The sequence below is a fragment of the Mustela erminea genome, chromosome 5, assembly GCF_009829155.1.
Source record: "Mustela erminea isolate mMusErm1 chromosome 5, mMusErm1.Pri, whole genome shotgun sequence".
NCBI lineage: Eukaryota > Metazoa > Chordata > Mammalia > Carnivora > Mustelidae > Mustela > Mustela erminea.
In genome coordinates, this window is record NC_045618.1 from 115,812,169 (window position 1) to 115,830,319 (window position 18,151).

An 18,151-nucleotide genomic window follows, 5' to 3' on the forward strand; every position below is an offset into this window, starting at 1 on the left:
GCATGCCCACCACTATCACAAGGAAGCGTGTCTCAAGGCGGCCAGTGGGTGCCTGTAAATGGAGACCCCCGGGCCAAGAGGGAGGTCTGGAGCCAGGAAGACACCAGCCGGAGCGGCCTTTGGCCTGGTTGGTGGCTGGTATTCCAGTCTCGTGAATGCTTAGATCGGACTGATGAGCAGATGTGTTCTTCCTTAGCAACGTCCGGATGGGGCTTTCCAGGCAGAGGCTGGAAACGACGCTGCCGTTGATTCGGTTTTTCTTCTCCTCACGGTCTTGGTGCTGCTGCAGGGCTTTCCCCGCTGCTCTTCCAGGGATCAGATGCGGACAGGGTGTATAGCGGTCGGCAGTGGAGGGTGTGTGTATAGAGGGGGGTGGCTATGTGTGGTGTGTGTGGGGCAGGATGTGCATGTGTGTGTGTGTGTGTGTGTGTGTGTGTGTGTGTGGTGTCTGGGGTGGGAAGTGTGGAGCAGGTATGTGTGCAGGGGGGTGTGGGGCGGGTTGTGTATGAAGGGAATGTGGATGTGGTGTATATGGAGAAGGTGTGTTTGGGATGAGATAATGGGGCTGGGGTGTGTGGACAGGGATGTGTGTTGTGGGGGGCGGGGTGTGCACATGCATGGAGTGAGCAGTCAGGAACGTGTGCAAGGGTAGGAACATCCCATGTAGACGGGCCCAGAAACCCCGAGCCCCATTGGTGCCTCCAAGCAGACACCCTAGAGGCTAGATCCTTCCCACTTTTTTTTTTTTTTTTAAGATTTTATTTATTCATTTAACAGGCAGAGATCACAAGTAGGCACAGAGGCAGGCAGAGAGAGAGAGGAGGAAGCAGGCTCCCTGCTGAGCAGAGAGCCCCGATGCGGGGCTCGATCCTAGGACCCTGGGATCAGGATCAGAGTCAAAGGCAGAGGCAGAGGCTTTAACCCACTGAGCCACTTAGGTGCCCCGCTCCTTCCCATTTTTGCTCCATGGGGACTTGCCAGGGGCTCTTCCCTCCTGACGGCTGCTGTCTCCTGCAGAACTCTCCTTCAGGGTGTGGATGTGCGGTGGGAGCTTGGAAATCGTGCCCTGCAGCCGGGTGGGCCACGTCTTCAGGAAACGACACCCCTACAACTTCCCTGAGGGCAATGCCCTCACCTACATCAGGTAGGTGACAGTGCAAAGAGTGCCAGGCTAGGAGCCAGGCCACCTCGGTCTGAGACCCCACCAGCCCTGTTGGTCTTTCCTGTAGCTTTAGGCAGCTGCCCCTCCCCCTTTCTGGGCCTCAGTTTCCCCATTTGTTCCTTCCAATTCTGGGATTCCAGGTACCCTGAGGCATGGAAGGATGAAACTGAGAGTGTTGCCACCAGGCCTCCCTTGTCTTGACCCTCTTTGTCCATGAGCTTCTTGGAGAACTGGCCCAACCCCTAACTGGGGGCCGCCCTCCACTCACCAGGCCCCAGGTTCTGGTCATGGGTGTCCTGTCCTGAGGCTGACCTGGTCAGCGTCTACCCATCCACGTCCCCAGCCACAGGGTGCGCTTGGCCCTAGAGTCCAGCCATCCCCCGAGCTCCTGGTGGGGATGGAAGGGGAAGAGGGTCCCGAGGACCCCCCTGGGAGGACAGTTCTTTCACTTGTCAGGCCCGCGCTTCCTTGTTTGCCGCAGTGGCTCCCCAGTTTAGCTAACCGGATGCTTTATTATTTTGGTTTGCTTCCCCCAACCCCATTTTTTGTTTCTATAATTATAAAAGTAATCCATGTTCATTACAAAATGCAAGTCTGTACCAGAACATACAACGCATACATATCTGTACCTGTATGTGTTCTTACTCTTTCTATCATATAGAGAGGAAAAAGCAAAAGTTCCTTTTACCCGATCTGACTCCTATCCCACTTGTCTCTCCAAAAGTAACTTCTGGGAGTAGGTTTCTGATCTATCATTTCAGGCCTTTTAACTCCTTTTCATATATGCAGCTCACGTAGAGAGAAGCACACACACACACCATAACTTTGTGTTTTTCTATAAACGGGGTCACGCTGCGTGTCCTGTCAGCGGCCTGCTTTTCTGCCACTCCACCCTAAATGACAGGCGTCCTTCTGTGTCCATACCTGCTCACCGGGGTGTGCCCTCCATCCCGTAGCAGCGTCATATAAAAACTGTTGTTCTCCTACGGATGGACATTCAGGTCGTCACCCATGTTTTATCAAACAAGTATTTGGTACCCGTTCCTTGCGCCCACAGGCAGGCATTTCGGCAGAACAGAGCCCTCCAGGCAACTGTAAAGGGTATGCGGACATGCGCTGATGGAGGTTCACAGACCCGACTCCTCTCTCCCACCCCAATCACTATTCCTTTGCGTCACCCCGCACGGCACAGAGTGGATCGCAGTCCTCACTCTGTCCCCTCCCTGGTGACTTTGTTTTGTTCCTTCCTCCCCTTTTAGGAACACCAAGCGCACCGCAGAGGTGTGGATGGACGAGTACAAGCAGTATTACTACGAGGCCCGGCCCTCAGCCATCGGGAAGGCCTTTGGCAGGTGGGCCCCTCCACCAGTCCCATTACGCTCCCTCCACCCGCCTTAGCACAACCAGAACAAAACACAAAATGGTGTGGACGCCAGGGAAGCGCTCACAGTCTCCTTGGTAACTGAGCCCCTCCCCGCTGGGCTCTTGGGAGTGGGGGGCTCTGGTAGGAGAGGCAATGTGGGGCAGGACCGGGCCCTTGAGGACCACGCAGCCGCATGGGGAGAAACAACAGCCAGAGGAGGCTCGCTGCGGAAGAAGAGCTCCCGTTCGCCCCGCCTGAAGGGGAAGGGACATCTGTGGGAGTAGACAGGGCCGGGCCGTCTGCAGAAAACACTTGGGGTCTGGCCGCCATTCAAAACACGCCTGTGATCTTGTTAGCCTGTTTTCCTGTCCTGGGCTCGTATGACGACAGTCTCGTTAAGCATTTTCAAAATGTAGGTTGGTTATGAAATCAATTTCATGGGTCGTGACCGACATTAAAAAAAAAATCGTAGAGAACATGATAGATTGGACCAGAGCAGAATAGAAAAGAACAGTTGATTGCAGTTAAGGCTAAGTATTGTTTGGTGAAATGTCTTTCAGTTAGGGGTGTGTGTGTGTGTGTGTGTGTGTGTGTGTGTGTGTGTGTGGTGTGTGTGTAGCTATATACGCATATAGGAATACTCGATCACAGCGTGAGATACGTTTATTTCTAAAGGTTGTGATCAGAACATTGGTGATCGTCTCTGAATCTTCTGCACTCTTTTATTCTTAGCTATATCCCTTTAAAAAATTACATCACTATTTCTTTCCGTGGTGAACTAACCTTTGCTGAAGATCTACCCTGTGCTAGGCTCTTATCCTATCTTAATTCATTTTATTCTTTGAAAACCTTCTGGGACAGGTGGTCGTGTTTACTGGTAGAGAAACTGAGGCTCAGAGAGGCGGTGAGGGTCATCTGTCAGTGACCATTCCCATCAGGGTAGCTGAGGACACTGGGGAGAGGAAACTGTGGCATCCAGGCGCACCTCAGAGGGATCTCATTTGCCAAAATTCCTGAAAGACCTTTAAAGCATGCTTTTCTTGTTGGACCCTTTCTGCTGAAATTGGAATACAGGAAGGGAAAACTTGGAATTCCTTAAGGCTTTGTTTGAGGACCAGCTAGGGGTGTGCTGAGGTCTCAAGGTGTGAGAAGCCGGAGTCAAACAGGGCCCCTGGGGGGCTGCTCTGATCCTTGAAAGTGTGCAGAAATTTGGGGAAAGAAATGAGGAATGGCAAGGAGACCTGGGGGGACCTTGCAGGTCAGACAAGGATTTTTGGCAATTGGCCACGGCTGGAGGGCAGGCTGGGACAGCTCCTGGCCCTGCCCCGCCTGGGGTAGGCAGAAGGAGGGGGCCAGCCTCTTGGGGCTTCCTCCCTGCACCCGCCTGCCAGAGCCTGAGGCTTCCCTTCTCTTTCAGCGTAGCCACACGGATTGAGCAGAGGAAGAAGATGAACTGCAAGTCGTTCCGCTGGTACTTGGAAAATGTCTACCCAGAGCTCACGTGAGTGCGGCCCTCAGCTTGCGCATCTGGCCTGGCTGGGGGGCCAGCGGTTGGGGGACCCCCCACCCTGAGATCACCCTATCTTGGGCAGTCCAGCTCTTTCCAGTTATCAGTGTTTCATCTTCATGTGAAGGCTCTTGGGGGGGGAAGGGGGAAGAGTTACAAGTAAGACACGGCAGGAAGCAATTTTTTTTTAAAGATTTTATTTATTTATTTGACAGAGAGAGATCACAAGTAGGCAGAGAGGCAGGCAGAGAGAGAGGAGGAAGCAGGCTCCCTGCTGAGCAGAGAGCCCGATGCAGGGCTCGATCCCAGGACCCTGAGATCATGACCCGAGCTGAAGGCAGAGGCTTAGCTTAACCCACTGAGCCACCCAGGTGCCCCGGAAGCAATTTTTAATAGACTGGGTCACAGAGCCGGAAATGGGCCTTGTCCCCACAGTTTAAACAAAGCTGCATTCCGTAGCAAAAGCTGCAGAAATAAAGACTCCTCCCTTTTGACTCTGTTCTCTCCCTTCTGGGAGTTTATCCTCAGGAAGTAAAGCAACCGAAGCAAAAAACTATTGACAAGAGCTGTTCATTCAGCGTAGGCCTCTCGGCTGCTGTGAAAAATCTAGAGATAGCTAATGATAAGGGGTGGGTTTAGTGAGTCCCATTGCGTGGATCCGAGCAAACAGTGGGCGTCCATTAAGATCTCAATCAGAGAGACTGCAGAGCCCCAGGGAAATATTTGCTCTGACAAATTGGAAGTAGACACAGATGGGGGGTGCCGGACCCACAGCTGCTTCTGAGCGTGTGTGCAAGCTCCCCAGCTAGGGGTGAAGTGTAAGGCTGCTGTATGGCCCTGAGGCTTCCTTTTTTCCCATTTCAAAAGCCTTCTCAACCACCTGGCTCATGGCCTCATTTCTTTCCGGTCTCAACTCAAATGTCCTCTTCAGGGGCGGGATGGGCTCCCTGAACATTCTGTGTTTGCAGAGCACCCCCTTCCCCAGCATCCCCTGTTTAGTCCATGCTCACCACCCTCCAGCGCCTATGTGGCCAATTCATTTCCTTGCCCCCGCGCCACGTGACAGTAAGCTCTATGCGGGTAGGGGTGTGATCTGCTTTGTTTCCTGTCTCAAAACGGGCCCTCAATATGTATCTTTAACCGAACAAATTGCATAGTCAATAAGCCTCAATAGTAATAACTCGGGAATTAGTGTTCTCCTTTCTAGAGCTGTCACCTTAGGGAACGGGTAATTCCATCAATGTCAGTCACAGCAGCTTTCCAGAACACTCCACCCCTCAGAGCCTGCAGGTCCTCGAAAAGGGCGTCTCCCTGTTCTTTAAAGGCAGCTTTGTTTTTTGGAAAAGAGCCATCGTTAGGTTGTCGCCAAATCCAGTGAAGAAGGCGATTACACCCCCACCCCCCACCCCCCCCCCCCCCCGCCCCATAAGGTGATCCTGGCTCCCTGATAGAGCATGACAAGGACTGAAACAAGTCAAGAATAAACTGACACTGGGAGCGAGTTTCAAGGATTTCAAAACAGTTCAAGCAAGAGCAGCATCTTTTATTTATTTTTTTAGATATTTTATTTGTTAGAGAGAGAGAGAGAGTATGTGTGTGTGCACAAGTGGGGTGGGGTCAGAGGGAGCCCAATGCGGGACTGGATCCTGGGACTCCAGCATCACAACCCGAGCTGAATGCAGACGCTTAATGCCTGAGCCACCCAGGCGCCCGAGAGACGCATCTTTGAGAAGAGTTGGCGGCCTGGGTGAGCCAGCCCCCAGATGAAGGCTGTGAAAGGAAAGAACATTATACTTTTTATTAAAGTCTAATAAATGGACCACTTTCTCCAGTGGCCACTTTTAAGGGAGGTAGTTTCATTCAGACATGTCATTTCTGAGGCAAAAAAACAATCGTTTCTTTACATCCTGTCAGAGTTCAGACAACACTGGGATGGAGCCCCGGGCTCTAGGCCTCGGGCAGGAGCTGGGAGGCCCATGGGAGACACGGGGAGGACGGGGAACACGCCTTTCCTCTCCACACCCAATCCCCATGGACAGGGTCTCATGTCATCCCCTAAGGACTGAGAGGAAAAAGTGTTTTATTATAACTACCAGAAACCTGGATCCATGACAAGACAGAACAGTGGATGAAACCAGCTGTGTGAAGTGAGGAGTATGAGTCTTCTGTTTCTTCTGTCAGTGTGGGGAGGTTTTATAAAACGATCCTGTGTCGGTAATATAGAAGCCGCGCACCTCATTCCTGTCCAGGTTACCATCCTGGTCCACTCTCTAAGTTCTGCCCGGGGTGAGGGGCCAGCAGCGCCTCAGGTCGTTGGTGAGGAAGGACTTCTCTATGCCAAGTGATATAAGCTTTCCTCCAAACAGGGGAGCCTAATGGTTGGCCCCACTTGCAGAGGGTCAGTGGGGGAAATGAGGTGGCGAAGGGAGAGGCCCCTGTTTTGCTAGGCCTGCCTCAGTCCCGGCACAGCTCTGCCCCCTGCAGACCGGAGTTCTGCTGGCCTCAACAACTGTAATGTAGTCCTTTTGTTAGGACTGTCAGGATCAATAGGGCAAGCTGTGCACACCACATGCGCCAGGGCACTAAGCGCACCGTGGATATCATACATTTATTCTAACACTCCCTGGCAGATGGCAATAAAAGTCTTCTAACAAGACCAGTAGATTATGATAGTTTTCTAATAGATGGGCCAATTTTCTAATAGATGGAAGTAAAAAGTCTCAAGGAAGGGACATTTTTGCTCTTTCTACAAAGGCATTCTAAGGGCTGATGGCTGCCCTGCTGGGAGGAGGCCCACAAAGAGGGAAGCAGACGTAGTTGGGCTTGGCCAGGAAGCTGAGGGAGGGTGGTAGAGACGACCGTGCCAGCAGCTCCAGGGCTGGGACCACAAGGACACCTCACGAGCCACTGTGGGTTTGGAGATTGTTGCCTAAGCCCCGCGTACCCTCCCCCCAACCCCCAAGTATCAGTGGCCAAGCCTTCCTGCCAGTGGCTGTTGCCACATGTAGACAGTGCCCACCTCCACTCTGGAAGCCGACCACCCTTGCACATCTCCCTGAGGACAGGGCCAGGGAGAGGAAGCACGCAGAAGGATCTGGAACAGCCTGGGCTGCATTCCTGAGCAGGTCCGAGGGGCCTCAGCAGGCATCTCTTCTCCGCAGGGAGGGGTAATAGAACAGGTTGGCCCTGGACGAAGCAGAGTGGGTGGAGTCTTTGCATCCTAACACCCTCGTCCTTGGGAGAGGTTACGAATTCAAATCCTACAATGATCGGTTGGGTGATGCGAACCAATCAGGTGGGCAGCTGTGAGAGGCAAGGGAGTTGTGGCGACCGTGGCCAACTAGCATGCAAAAGCCCGTCCCCCAGGGGGCAGCACGACCTTGTGTTAGTGCCTTGTGGGAATCCAAGGCTCCATGTGGCCTCATCTTCCTTTTTCTCAAGAGAAGCTGGATTCAGATTTCTTTGTGTAACCTTCAGATTTTTAATATTGCCAATTAGCTAAAAGCCACAACAACCACGCTATGTAGGACAGAGAAAATGTGTTTGAGGCCAGAGCTTCTCCCCAGCCCCTGAATCAGAGGCCTCCCCCTTGACACCCACTGGCATGCGCCCACCCGGATCCCAGGACCGAGAGACAGGAGGGGGCAAAGAGCTGGAGGAATGCCATGCTCCGGCTGGCCTGGGGTTGTGTGGAAATTTGGACTCGGAGGGTCCGTGTTGGAGAGTGACTCAGAGGCTGGTCTGGGTACCCAGTGACTCCTAGCCCTTATCCTGTCTTTCTCTTCTGCTTCCAGCCCCTAACTGTGCTGGCTACTGGGAATAGAGCTGCCCTGAGGCCCATCTGCCCGGAGTCCAGGGGGATTATGCCAGAGCTCTCCTTTCCAGTGCCAAGCCTTAGAAAACCTGCAAGCAAGAGTCGGGATGAGGGGTGGAGAAGGACTGGGTCCCTGGGGGCAATCTGGGGTTTTGACTATGGACTGTCCAGCCTCTGGGTGGGTCCAAGTCTCTGCTCAGGGTCAAGGTAGGAAAGACAGACTCTGATCCAAAGGAAAGGAGGATGAGGCGCCTGGCTCAAGTCAGTAAAGCATGCGACTCTTGATCTCGGGGTTGTGAGTTCAAGCCCATGTTGGTGTAGAGATTACTTAAAAAAGAAATATATATATATATTTTTTTTTTTTTCAAAGGAAAGGAAGATAGACAAGGAGGAGGGAGGATATAGAAAGAGGACGGAGGTGAAGGAAGTGGAAGAGGGAAGGGGAAGGAGAGGAAGTGGAAGACGCAGTGTTAATGGTTGGCAGGAGGGGAGAGCATCCAGAGGAGGACAGGGATAAAGGGGGGCAGTGAAGAGTTGCAGAGAGTCGAGGGGGCTGGGCCTGGGGGGTGGGGGCAGAACACTACTGATAGGAGCCTTTCTCGCTGGGGAGGAGTTTGGCAGACTTGGGAATAGAGAGGGGCCTTGTGAACCAACTGACATTGCATCTAATCCGCCCCTGGGGGGCTGGGGTCATTGCTAGACCAGGACAGGATGGGGAGGGTATTTATAAAGGCTGATTGATGGCAACATATGGGGGGGGTGCTGGAGGGTCTCCAGGCATTTCTGACCCCTCCCAGAAAGGAGGGGTGGTCCTTTTTTTTTTTTTTTAAGATTATTTATTTATTTATTTGATAGACAGAGATCACAAGTAGGCAGAGACACAGGCAGAGAGGAGGAAGCCGACCCCCTGCCGAGCAGAGAGCCCAATGTGGGGCTCGATCCCAGGATCCTGAGATCATGACCTGAGCCGAAGGCAGAGGATTAACCCACTGAGCCACCCAGGCACCCCAGGGGTGGTCCTTTTATTCAAAGCTTCAAGCACCTTTGTATTAGGGGGTCATAGGGGGCATTTTATTATGGGTCATATTCAGGATTATCTTTTTTATATTTTATAATATATATTATACTTTATATCTTATATTTTATATCTTTTATCTTTTATATTATCTTTTTTATATTACTACTTTTATTAAACTTCCCTCTACTGACAAATTGGGAGCAAAATAAGTGTTTATCTCTTTTTTTTTTTTTTTTTAAATATTTTATTTATTCATTTGACAGACAGAGATCACAAGTAGGCAGAGAGGCAGGCAGAGAGAGAGAGAGAGGAGGAGGAAGGCTCCCCGCTGAGCAGAGAGCCCGACATGGGGCTCGATCCCAGGACCCTGAGATCATGACCTGAGCTGAAGGCAGAGGCTTTAACCCACTGAGCCACCCAGGCGCCCCAAGTGTTTATCTCTTTAAACGCCATATTCCCAGGAGGGATTGACCCTGATGCTCTGTGAGGCAATAATAAACCAATAAAGACGACTGAGAAAAAACATGAAAGCGTGTTCGGGATCATATTTAGCTTGGGAGCCAGCAGTTTTCAACCTGGGGTCTAGAATTATGCAAATTCTCAAGAGGGGCCTGGCAGGAAGTTTCGAGAGAAAGTGAAGGTGTCTTCCTGAGGCTTTTCCTGGGTAGTGGTTTGGGGTTTCTGGGGCGTTCCAACCAGCCCTGAGGAAAGAGGAGCTGGTTTGGTTGAGATCAAAGAAGGCCAAAAGTGTTATGATGCCCCCCCTCCCCAGCCCACTTAAGTTCTCTTTGGATAGAGGTAACAAGAGGGGGTTAAGATTAGGTGCATGGCCACACTCTAAGCCCCATCACTTGCTGGGGCCATAACCCAAGAGTGTGTGTGACCTTCTAAACCCAGGAATACAAGCCTGCATCAGCTGGGCCCCACAGCCTCCTTGGGTTTATTAACCACAGAGTAAGACAATGTGTCATGTAGAGGTGTGTTGTGTGTGTGTGTGTGTGTGTGAGAGAGAGAGAGAGAGAGATGTGTGTTTAAGCATATTTTCTTGTGCATTTTAAAATAGTATTTAAAATATTTTGAAACACGCCTGTTTTATTTAACAGTATGTTCTAAACATCTTTCTGTGATATCAGATATTCATTTGGAGTCATTTTCAATGACTATGGGGCTTTCCATCCTTCAAATGAATCGGTATTTAATTAGCCTGTCCCCTATTGTTGGATATCTATGTTTTCAGTATAACCAATCACCCTGCCAACAGCCCCAATATTATTGCCTCAGGATAACAAAGTTCCAGAAGTAGGATTAGGATTGTTAGGTCAAAGGTATGTCCATTATTTTTTGTGTGTTTTTTATTATTGAACTACGACTGACATACCGTGTTGTATTCATTTCTGGTGTGAACGTGGTGAGTCAGCAATCTCTGCATTACGGTGCGCCCCACGATAAGCGTAGTTCATCACCACCTGTCACCATGGGTCGTTATTAGGGTAAATTTGACCATATCCCCTAGGCTGGACTTTTCATCTCTGTGACTTATTTTATAACTGGGGGTTGGCCCCATGTAACCCTTTTTATCAATGTGTGCCCATTTTTTTTTTTTTAAAGATTTTATTTATTTATTTGACAGAGAGAAATCACAAGTAGACGGAGAGGCAGGCAGAGAGAGAGAGAGAGGAAAGCAGGCTCCCTGCTGAGCAGAGAGCCTGATGCGGGACTCGATCCCAGGACCCTGAGATCATGACCTGAGCCGAAGGCAGTGGCTTAACCCACTGAGCCACCCAGGCGCCCAATGTGTGCCCATTTTTGAGGCTTTGGATACACAATGCCACATTGCCCTCCAGAACTGCTGGGCCAGTTTATGCCCTCCCCCGCAGGAAAGGAGAAGGTTCGATCCCACAACTATTGCCAACACTGGGAACTGAGGTCATCGATTGGTGTTGTTACACTAGAATACATATGAGATATTTTATATAAGTAAATATCTAGAAATAACGCATATTATTATATATTATATTTCATGCACATAGTTATGGTAAACAGACCGTGGGAACTCTCGAATATGTATTTCCTTAATCATTAGTGAGAGTGAACGCATTTTCCCATTTGTGGGTTTTCAGTTTGCCTCTCTGAAGTGACCTCTTTCCTGTCATTTTGAGATGTCATATTCAGTCCATATTTAGGCTTTAGGCCTCAGTCTCTCGCCCAGGTTTTCTTCTTTCTGGTCTGGGGAGCCCTGGGTTTCTGGTCTGAGCTCTTTCCCCAGGGTTCTCTCAGGCTTGGCCTCCAGGGCTGCCTCTGGGGCTCCCACAGCAGCTCAGACCCCGTGGGGCGAGGCTCAGTCTTCCCAGAGGCATCCCTGTTCCTTCTCCCGTCCCCTACCCTCCTGCCCCTGCTGGCTAGGCCTGCTCCCCAGGGCCCCTTCCCCGAGACTGAGACCAGGAGCATGGTTCCCTGGGGAGCTGACCAAGTACTGCCCTTACTCACCCCCTGGCTGAGGGGTGAGTAAGCTTGGAGAGGGCAGAAGACAAGCCTGATTGCTCCCTTTTCTCTCAGAGTCCCTGTGAAGGAAGTACTCCCTGGCATCATTAAGCAAGGAGTTAATTGCTTGGAATCCCAGGGCCAGGACTCGGCTGGAAACTTCCTTCTTGGAATGGGGATCTGCAGAGGGTCTGCCAAGAACCCCCCAGCACCCCAGGTAAGCTGCTGAGGGCCTTGAGGTTAGAACCAGAAGAGGGAAAGGGAGCCTGGGTCATTGTCCCAGAGTTGGGGTGGCGGGGGAGGGGGCTTCCCTTGGCTCATTCTCATTTTATCTCTGCTTACACCGTCCACAAGCCCACATTCCCAGGGACCACGCATACTGTGCCCCCCGCAATTCTCCTTGGGTCTGCTTCTGCCACATTTCCCTTTTCCCACCTGTTGCACGGTGGCCCTCTGGATACCACCCACGTTCTCCTTGGAGGGAGAAATGCTACCCAGAGGGCACCTGGGTTCTCTCCGGGGATGTGGCTATGGTCAGCATGAAACGTGGCCAGACATCCAAGACTCCTGTGTGTACGTGTGTGTGCGACACAGGAGGGTCGTGGAATCCCCTAGCTGCCCTGGTCCTGTGTCCTGTCTCTCCCCGTCCCCCCTACCCCCCACAGTAGCCCTTGGTACCTTCCAGATTGCCCTCCGCCAGCTCCAGCCAATCCTTTTATTATGGAAACTTTAAAACATATAGCAAAGTTGAAAGAACAGTACAGTGAATACCCATATACTCACTCATATTATTTAGAGAAAATTGTCCCAACAGAGTATTTGTCTTATCGTTTACCCGCTCCCCTTCCCTCACCGTATCCTTGGACTTGGCCCTTCCGGTCCCTGTCTTCTAGGCGTGGCTGTTCAGTGACCATCTCATCCAGCAGCAGGGGAAGTGCCTGACTGCCGCCTCCACCTCCGTCACCCCAGGCTCCCTGGTCCTGCTGCAGGGGTGCAACCCGAGAGAGGGCAGGCAGGTGAGTCTCCTTGCCCACTGGGGTGCACAGGCTGGGTGGCAGCTCCTGGCAGGGGACCCCTGGGCTGAAACAGATGGACTCAAGCCCTTCCAAAGGGAGGGTCAGTCCAAGTCAGCGACCAGGTCCAGTTCGTTGTACTCATGAGGAAACACTTCTTCGAGTAAATACTGTTAAGTGTCCATCCTGCCAGCCTGTGAGCTTCACGAGGGCAGGGGCCGTCTGGCTTGGGTCCGTAGCCCCTGACAACCACCGCAGCCCAGCTCAAGCTGGCTTTGACCAAGAGCTGGTCATAAGAGTTTTACACAGATGGTCTCACCTTACCCTCGTGCCACCCCGGGGGTTTGGGCCCTTGTGCCGTCCTCGTCTTACTGGTGAGTCAACTGAGGCTTGCTGAATTTAAGAAACAGGTGTCAGATGAAACCCAGCTGGGAAGGCAGGGAGCTTAGATTCAAGGTCAGTGTGACCCCTCAGCCCACAGTCTTAACCCAGGACTTAGTAGATGCTCAGTAAGTATTTCTCTTGTGGCTGCCAGAAAAGTGAGACCCAGATACCCCGATTTCCAGGCTGGCATGGCAACCTCACATGAGCACTGCCTTTTCCATTTGTCAAACCCTCCGTCACCCTGTCTCCATGAATCCTGGGAGACAGGCCAAACCCACCTGTCTGGGGAGAAACTGATGAGAAAGGATATCACTTGCTCAGGATATGCAGCGGCCAGTGGCAGAGTCAGCCCCCTTCCTGACTGGGGGGCAGGGGGGAGCCCTCGGCCCAAGGAATGGGACATAAAGGCCAGAGGTCTGCTCCAGCCCTTCCATTGCCCACACCGCCCGGGAGCCTTCTCTGTGCTTGACCCTGGCCAGCCGGCGGGACAGTGGAGGGCTGAAGAGAGGGCCTGAAGAGAGCCGCAGGGTTTCCTCTCGCCCTTTTCCTGTTTGCCTGGGTCAGCTCTTTCTTTAGGGATGACTGGCAACTTGCTATGCTGCTCTGGAAAAGCAGCCAGATTCCCCTCCCTCCAGCCTCTGAGTGTGTGTGTGTGTGTGTGTGTGTGTGTGTGTGTGTGTGAGAGAGAGAGAGAGAGAGAGAGAGAGAGAGATCTGCTGGCTGGGCCTGTTGGACCCTTCTGACATGTTTCTGACTGGCAGATGACATCTGTCCTGCTCCCTTGGGCTGCCTGCCCTCCATCCCTGCCCTGCAGTGAGGGATGTCCTCAGGTTCTTCTTCACTAAGGGCAGCAGACCTCTCCAAGGGTCAGGCTTTGAGCCTTTTTGCACCCCTCCTTGCCGAGGATAAGCGAGGAAGTAGCTCCTGGGAAGGCCCCCACTTCATAATTCTCTGGAGCCCCATCTACTCTACTCCTGCAAGGCCTGCCAGGCCCCCTGCTGCATCTGGGCCCCCCGGGCCCTCTCCTCCCAGAGGATAGGATGAGCAGGTCTCCCATGCTGGGGCCTTCCAAAGCTAGGCCTCCCTTCTTGGTCCACCTCCAGCTTCCACGACCACTGGGCGTCATGGATCTGAGCAGCTCTGTATCCTGGAGCTAATAGGACGGAGTTGGCAGGCCCCAGCACCCCCACCTCTCTGAGCCTCGGTCTCCTCCTTGCCTGCCTCACAAGGTGCCTGCAGGAACAGAGGCTGAGGAGATGGGAGAGGGCCGTGAGGGGCACGGTTTCTCTGACCAGGCCCAGGCCTGAGTGGCCAGGAGAGTGCTCAGTGGCACGGGTAGAAAGTGAGAATCCCGTGGTTCGGGGAGTACCTCCGGGGATCGGGTGATCCCTTCACTCATCCTCACATTCCCACTTTATAAATAACACTGCGCTGGGTCCCTGCCCGTGCTTGGGAATGGACGGCTCCTGTTGGCCATGGGCAGAAGGGAGGACAGGGTCCAGCGAAGCCCAGGAGAGTGGGGAGCATGGCCAGCCCCTCCCGGGAGGTCAGGGACTAGAAGAGCACAAAGCAATAGGATGCTGTGAGTTTCAGAGGGACCAAGGCCCTGTCCTACGCACTGCCCAACTTTTAGGCCAGGGACCCCTCTCCCCTAGGGCTGCATGGGCACCCCACAGGCCCACATTCCCAAGGGGAGTCTGCACCCCCCACCTTCCCTCCCAAGTCAGTTCGCTTCTCTGCCCTCCCCAACCCCTGCACCCCTAGGCCTGGCCCTACCCCCACAGAGCGGGGGAGTGGGGAGTGGGAGGGATGGGGGCTCCTCACTTCCTATACGGAACAGGCAGGATACAGGGAGAGGAGAGATGGACAGACAGATCTCTCACTATTTATATTTCCCTGAGCCTTGAAGCCTGGGCCAGCCTCTCATCTCCTCCCCTGAGTCTTCCAAAGGACACTCTGTCCTCCACCCAGGCACCCCCAGATGTTCCACAGGAACACCTCTTTCCCCTTCATCAGGTCTGGAGAAGGGGAGGCCCAGGAGAATACCATAATGAGGACCCCAGGCCTCCCACCATCCCGCAGACCCTACTCCTCATCACTGCAGATAAGGTGGCCGGGGCCGCCCCCTACGGTTCTTGGCCACCTGCCGCACGGTTACAGGCCAGGCCGGAAGCTCTGAGCTGCGGGGAGAGGACGTCTTGTGGGAAGAAGATGTAGACTCACATGCCCACAGGGAGGAGTGGGGTGTGCTGCAGGGGTGAGGCTAGCCGTCCTGGGCAGGGCCTGGGGAAACGGAGAGCAAGAGCCCCACCTCTTGGAGGGAGCAGCAGCTCTGCCCGGAGCTGCCCTAGGCCACACAAGAAACTGGGCCCAGGTCTAAAAGGAAGCTAGAAACGCACATTTTCATGGGACAATGAAGCCCAATTTCAAACAGACACTGGGCAGGCCCAACGAAATACAGATTCATTCGGCCCACAGACCTTGATGTAGACTTCTGCTGAGCTATGGAAGCAAGCGTGCATCAGAAGGGAAGGGGTTTAAGGCTGCGTGGGGGGTCGGGGAGCTCTTGTGTCAGGGACACGGTGGGGCGTTGTCCTGGGGATAGGCCCCTTACATCCATGCAAAACGAAGTTCGGGACATTATTGTTAATCTTTGTGTTTTTCTCCCCCATTCTTCCCCCCAGAGATGGAGGAGAAAAGCCTCTTTCATCCAGCACTCGGTCAGCGGCCTCTGCCTGGAGGCCAAGCCCGCCCAGCTGGTGACCAGCAAGTGCCAGGCCGACGCCCCGGCCCAGCAGTGGCAGCTGCTGCCGCACACATGACGGTAGCCCCGGGCCTCCTGGACCTTTTGCATGAGACTTCGGGACCGGAAGCGGGTTAGGGTGGGGGAGTGTAAAGCCGTTCCCATCTCCTCACATTTCTGCCGGACTCATCAGCAAACACCCCTGCCACGACACACGTCTCTCCAAAGCTTGTTTGGGGCGGGCGCAGGGAAGCAGGCCCCGATGCGCTGGCTGCCAGCCTGGCCTGGCCCCAGAAGAGAAGGTCAGGATGCTGGACTGCTGCTGGACAGAGACTGCGCAGACCCCCCTCACCCCCTGGCCCTTTGTCCCCTTCCCTTCACCCTCCTGGGGTCCCGGACAGTGTTTGGGGGGCCGTCCCCCATTGGCTGGGGAGAGCAAGGACAGAAGCCCGCACGGGGCCCCTCCTGGGTCACAGGGCCTACCTGTGGGATCGGCATGAGAGGAGACTGTGGACAACATGGATGGGGAGGCTGAGGGCTGGACGAGGGGCAGCCTGAAGGCAATTGGAGAGCAGGAAGCAGGTGAGAAGTTCGGTGGCCTGTCCCAGGCAGGTGCTGGGTTGCGTGTGCGAGGGATAGGATCTGGAGCAAAGGATGGATAATTTGCAGAAGGACGTGGATGCAAAAGCAGCAACGCACCAGAAGAGTTAGCTTCTTCCCAACAACCTAGAGTTCCTCCCAGGCTGTGTCAGTCCCTGGGCATTGTGCCCTCCCTGTGCTCTGGTCTCTACGTTCCTACCAGAAGCTGCAAGAGCCCTCACGGGCAGCCTTGGGACCCGGTTTATGAAACAGATCCCACTTCTGTTTGGCCGTGTGTGTCAGGCCAAGACCTCTCTCTTGGGCCTTAAGACCAGCTGGGGCCGTGTCCCCTCCGTCTGGGCCTATGGTGATGACCTGGTGAGGACCGGCAGCCACCGCACACCACAGGAACAGCCCCATCCTTGTTCAGGCCTTTGGACTCCTGCCTTCTCAAAAGCCTTTACCTCTGTAAATACAGCGATGGGATGTTGAAGGGGCTGGTAAGAACAGGACCTCCCTTCTGGAGCTAAACATTCCCCAAGACTTGGGCAGTAAGTTGTGGAGCCTAAGCCTCATGCATACCCCTCCCCACTGCAGGACGGAGGCCTGGGAGAGGGTGGGTTCCCACAGTGCAGGGGGAGGCGGGCAGGTGGCTCCTGTCTGTGTGCAGAGCCCCTAGTTCCTTCTCACCGCCCCTGGGCCCACGGCCTGGTCTTGGAAACGTCCCTGCTATTTCCCATTTCCTCCTCCCCAACCCTGGGGCTCAGGCAGTGTGAGCTTTGGCAAAAAGATCAAGAGTATGCGGACCCCTGGGAATCCCCCTCCCAAAGCAAATCAGCCTGGGGCTTCTAGGGAGTTCATGGATTCCAGAGGGCCTGGGATGCTCCTGAAATTGTCCCCCAAATCATGCGTGTGTGTGCATATGTGCATCTCCTGGGGAGAGGGTCCACGGATCGTCCCAGCTACTTGCCGAGGTTCATGATCCCCAAAGGGACTGAGCCTCTGCTCTGGACTGAAGCGACACCACGGCCCCCACCCACCCACCCTGGCTGAGCTGCCCTTCTCCTTCCCTGGCATTCCTAGACTGCTAGTTCCTGCTCCCCAACGTGGCCCTCAGGCCAGCAGCCCCACCATGGGGGTCTCAGTGGCTTCCTCTCACCACCCCCCAGCTCTCACCAGGCCCCCTCAAGCAATGCTCCTGGGCCCCAGTACGGGGCCACCATCTCCCGTCCTCTGTCACTGTGTTTCCTCCACCCCCATCTCTGTTGTGCGCGTCCCCCCACAGGCAGCATGAACTCTTGGGGATGCGGAGGGGAGCATGGCTTCCCTCTTCGAATGTAAGGGGGCCGCTGCTGGGAGAAGCCCCTGAGAGCCCCCTCCTTCCCGGTGGTCAGAGTGCACCTGTCAGCCATCCTTCGTGGGACTCAGCCCTGTTCTGTTCTTGCTTTTCCTCTTCTTGACCAAAGCATGTGCCACTTGTTGTCCCTGAGGGCCTCATCTTTATAAAACACACACCTGGAATAAAACCACTTCTCACGCGTACACGTGCACCAGCGCCTTTCTCTCTTACTCCAAGCCACCCTCCCCCGCCTCGTGGGCAAGTTGGGGCCTTGATGGTGTGAAACTGAAACTGAAGGTGCTCGGGTCTCACCCCCTCCTATACCTGACAGCCTGTTCCTCTGCACGTCAGGGTGTCCTGGATGCAGCTCCGGGAAGGGGACCAGCAGGTGTCCCTGCTGCTGCGGCAGCCTGAGACCAGAGGCCCGCTCCGGCTCCATGGCCTCATCACAGGAGCCTACTTGGGGCTTTGAATTAGAAGCCACAGGGCTTTTCCTGAATGCCTGCTTTTTGTCAACCCTCTCTCCTTCCCTGGGTGACAGCCCTGACCTCACAGAACTGCCCTCCCCCGCCTCTACCACACAAGAAGGCACTGGGGAAATGCAGGTAGGAATCTTCCTGGGTAGAATCAGCAAAATAATTCCAGAAAGAGTCCTATCAGCCCAGCCTTGTTGATTGGGTAGCAGATGCTCTGCCTAATGTTTCCATGGAAACCAGCGGAAAGCCCCCCAGCGCTCCTGTGAGCAGAA

At 53.9% G+C, this 18,151-nt stretch overlaps 1 protein-coding gene across 3 annotated transcripts in view; it reads left to right on the forward strand.

Moving 5' to 3' along the window:
* The window catches only part of GALNT16 (polypeptide N-acetylgalactosaminyltransferase 16), a 93,997-nt gene extending 76,391 nt beyond the window's left edge, over positions 1 to 17,606 (forward strand). For all 3 annotated transcript variants that reach the window (XM_032344596.1, XM_032344595.1, XM_032344594.1), the window contains 6 exons: positions 1,018 to 1,144; positions 2,422 to 2,514; positions 3,943 to 4,026; positions 11,421 to 11,562; positions 12,239 to 12,361; positions 15,427 to 17,606. In XM_032344596.1, the coding sequence (XP_032200487.1) occupies positions 1,018 to 1,144; positions 2,422 to 2,514; positions 3,943 to 4,026; positions 11,421 to 11,562; positions 12,239 to 12,361; positions 15,427 to 15,564 (707 nt within the window). In that variant the 3' untranslated portion in view covers positions 15,565 to 17,606. The remainder of the gene's footprint in view (positions 1 to 1,017; positions 1,145 to 2,421; positions 2,515 to 3,942; positions 4,027 to 11,420; positions 11,563 to 12,238; positions 12,362 to 15,426) is intronic.
* Positions 17,607 to 18,151: the final 545 nt, after the last annotated feature.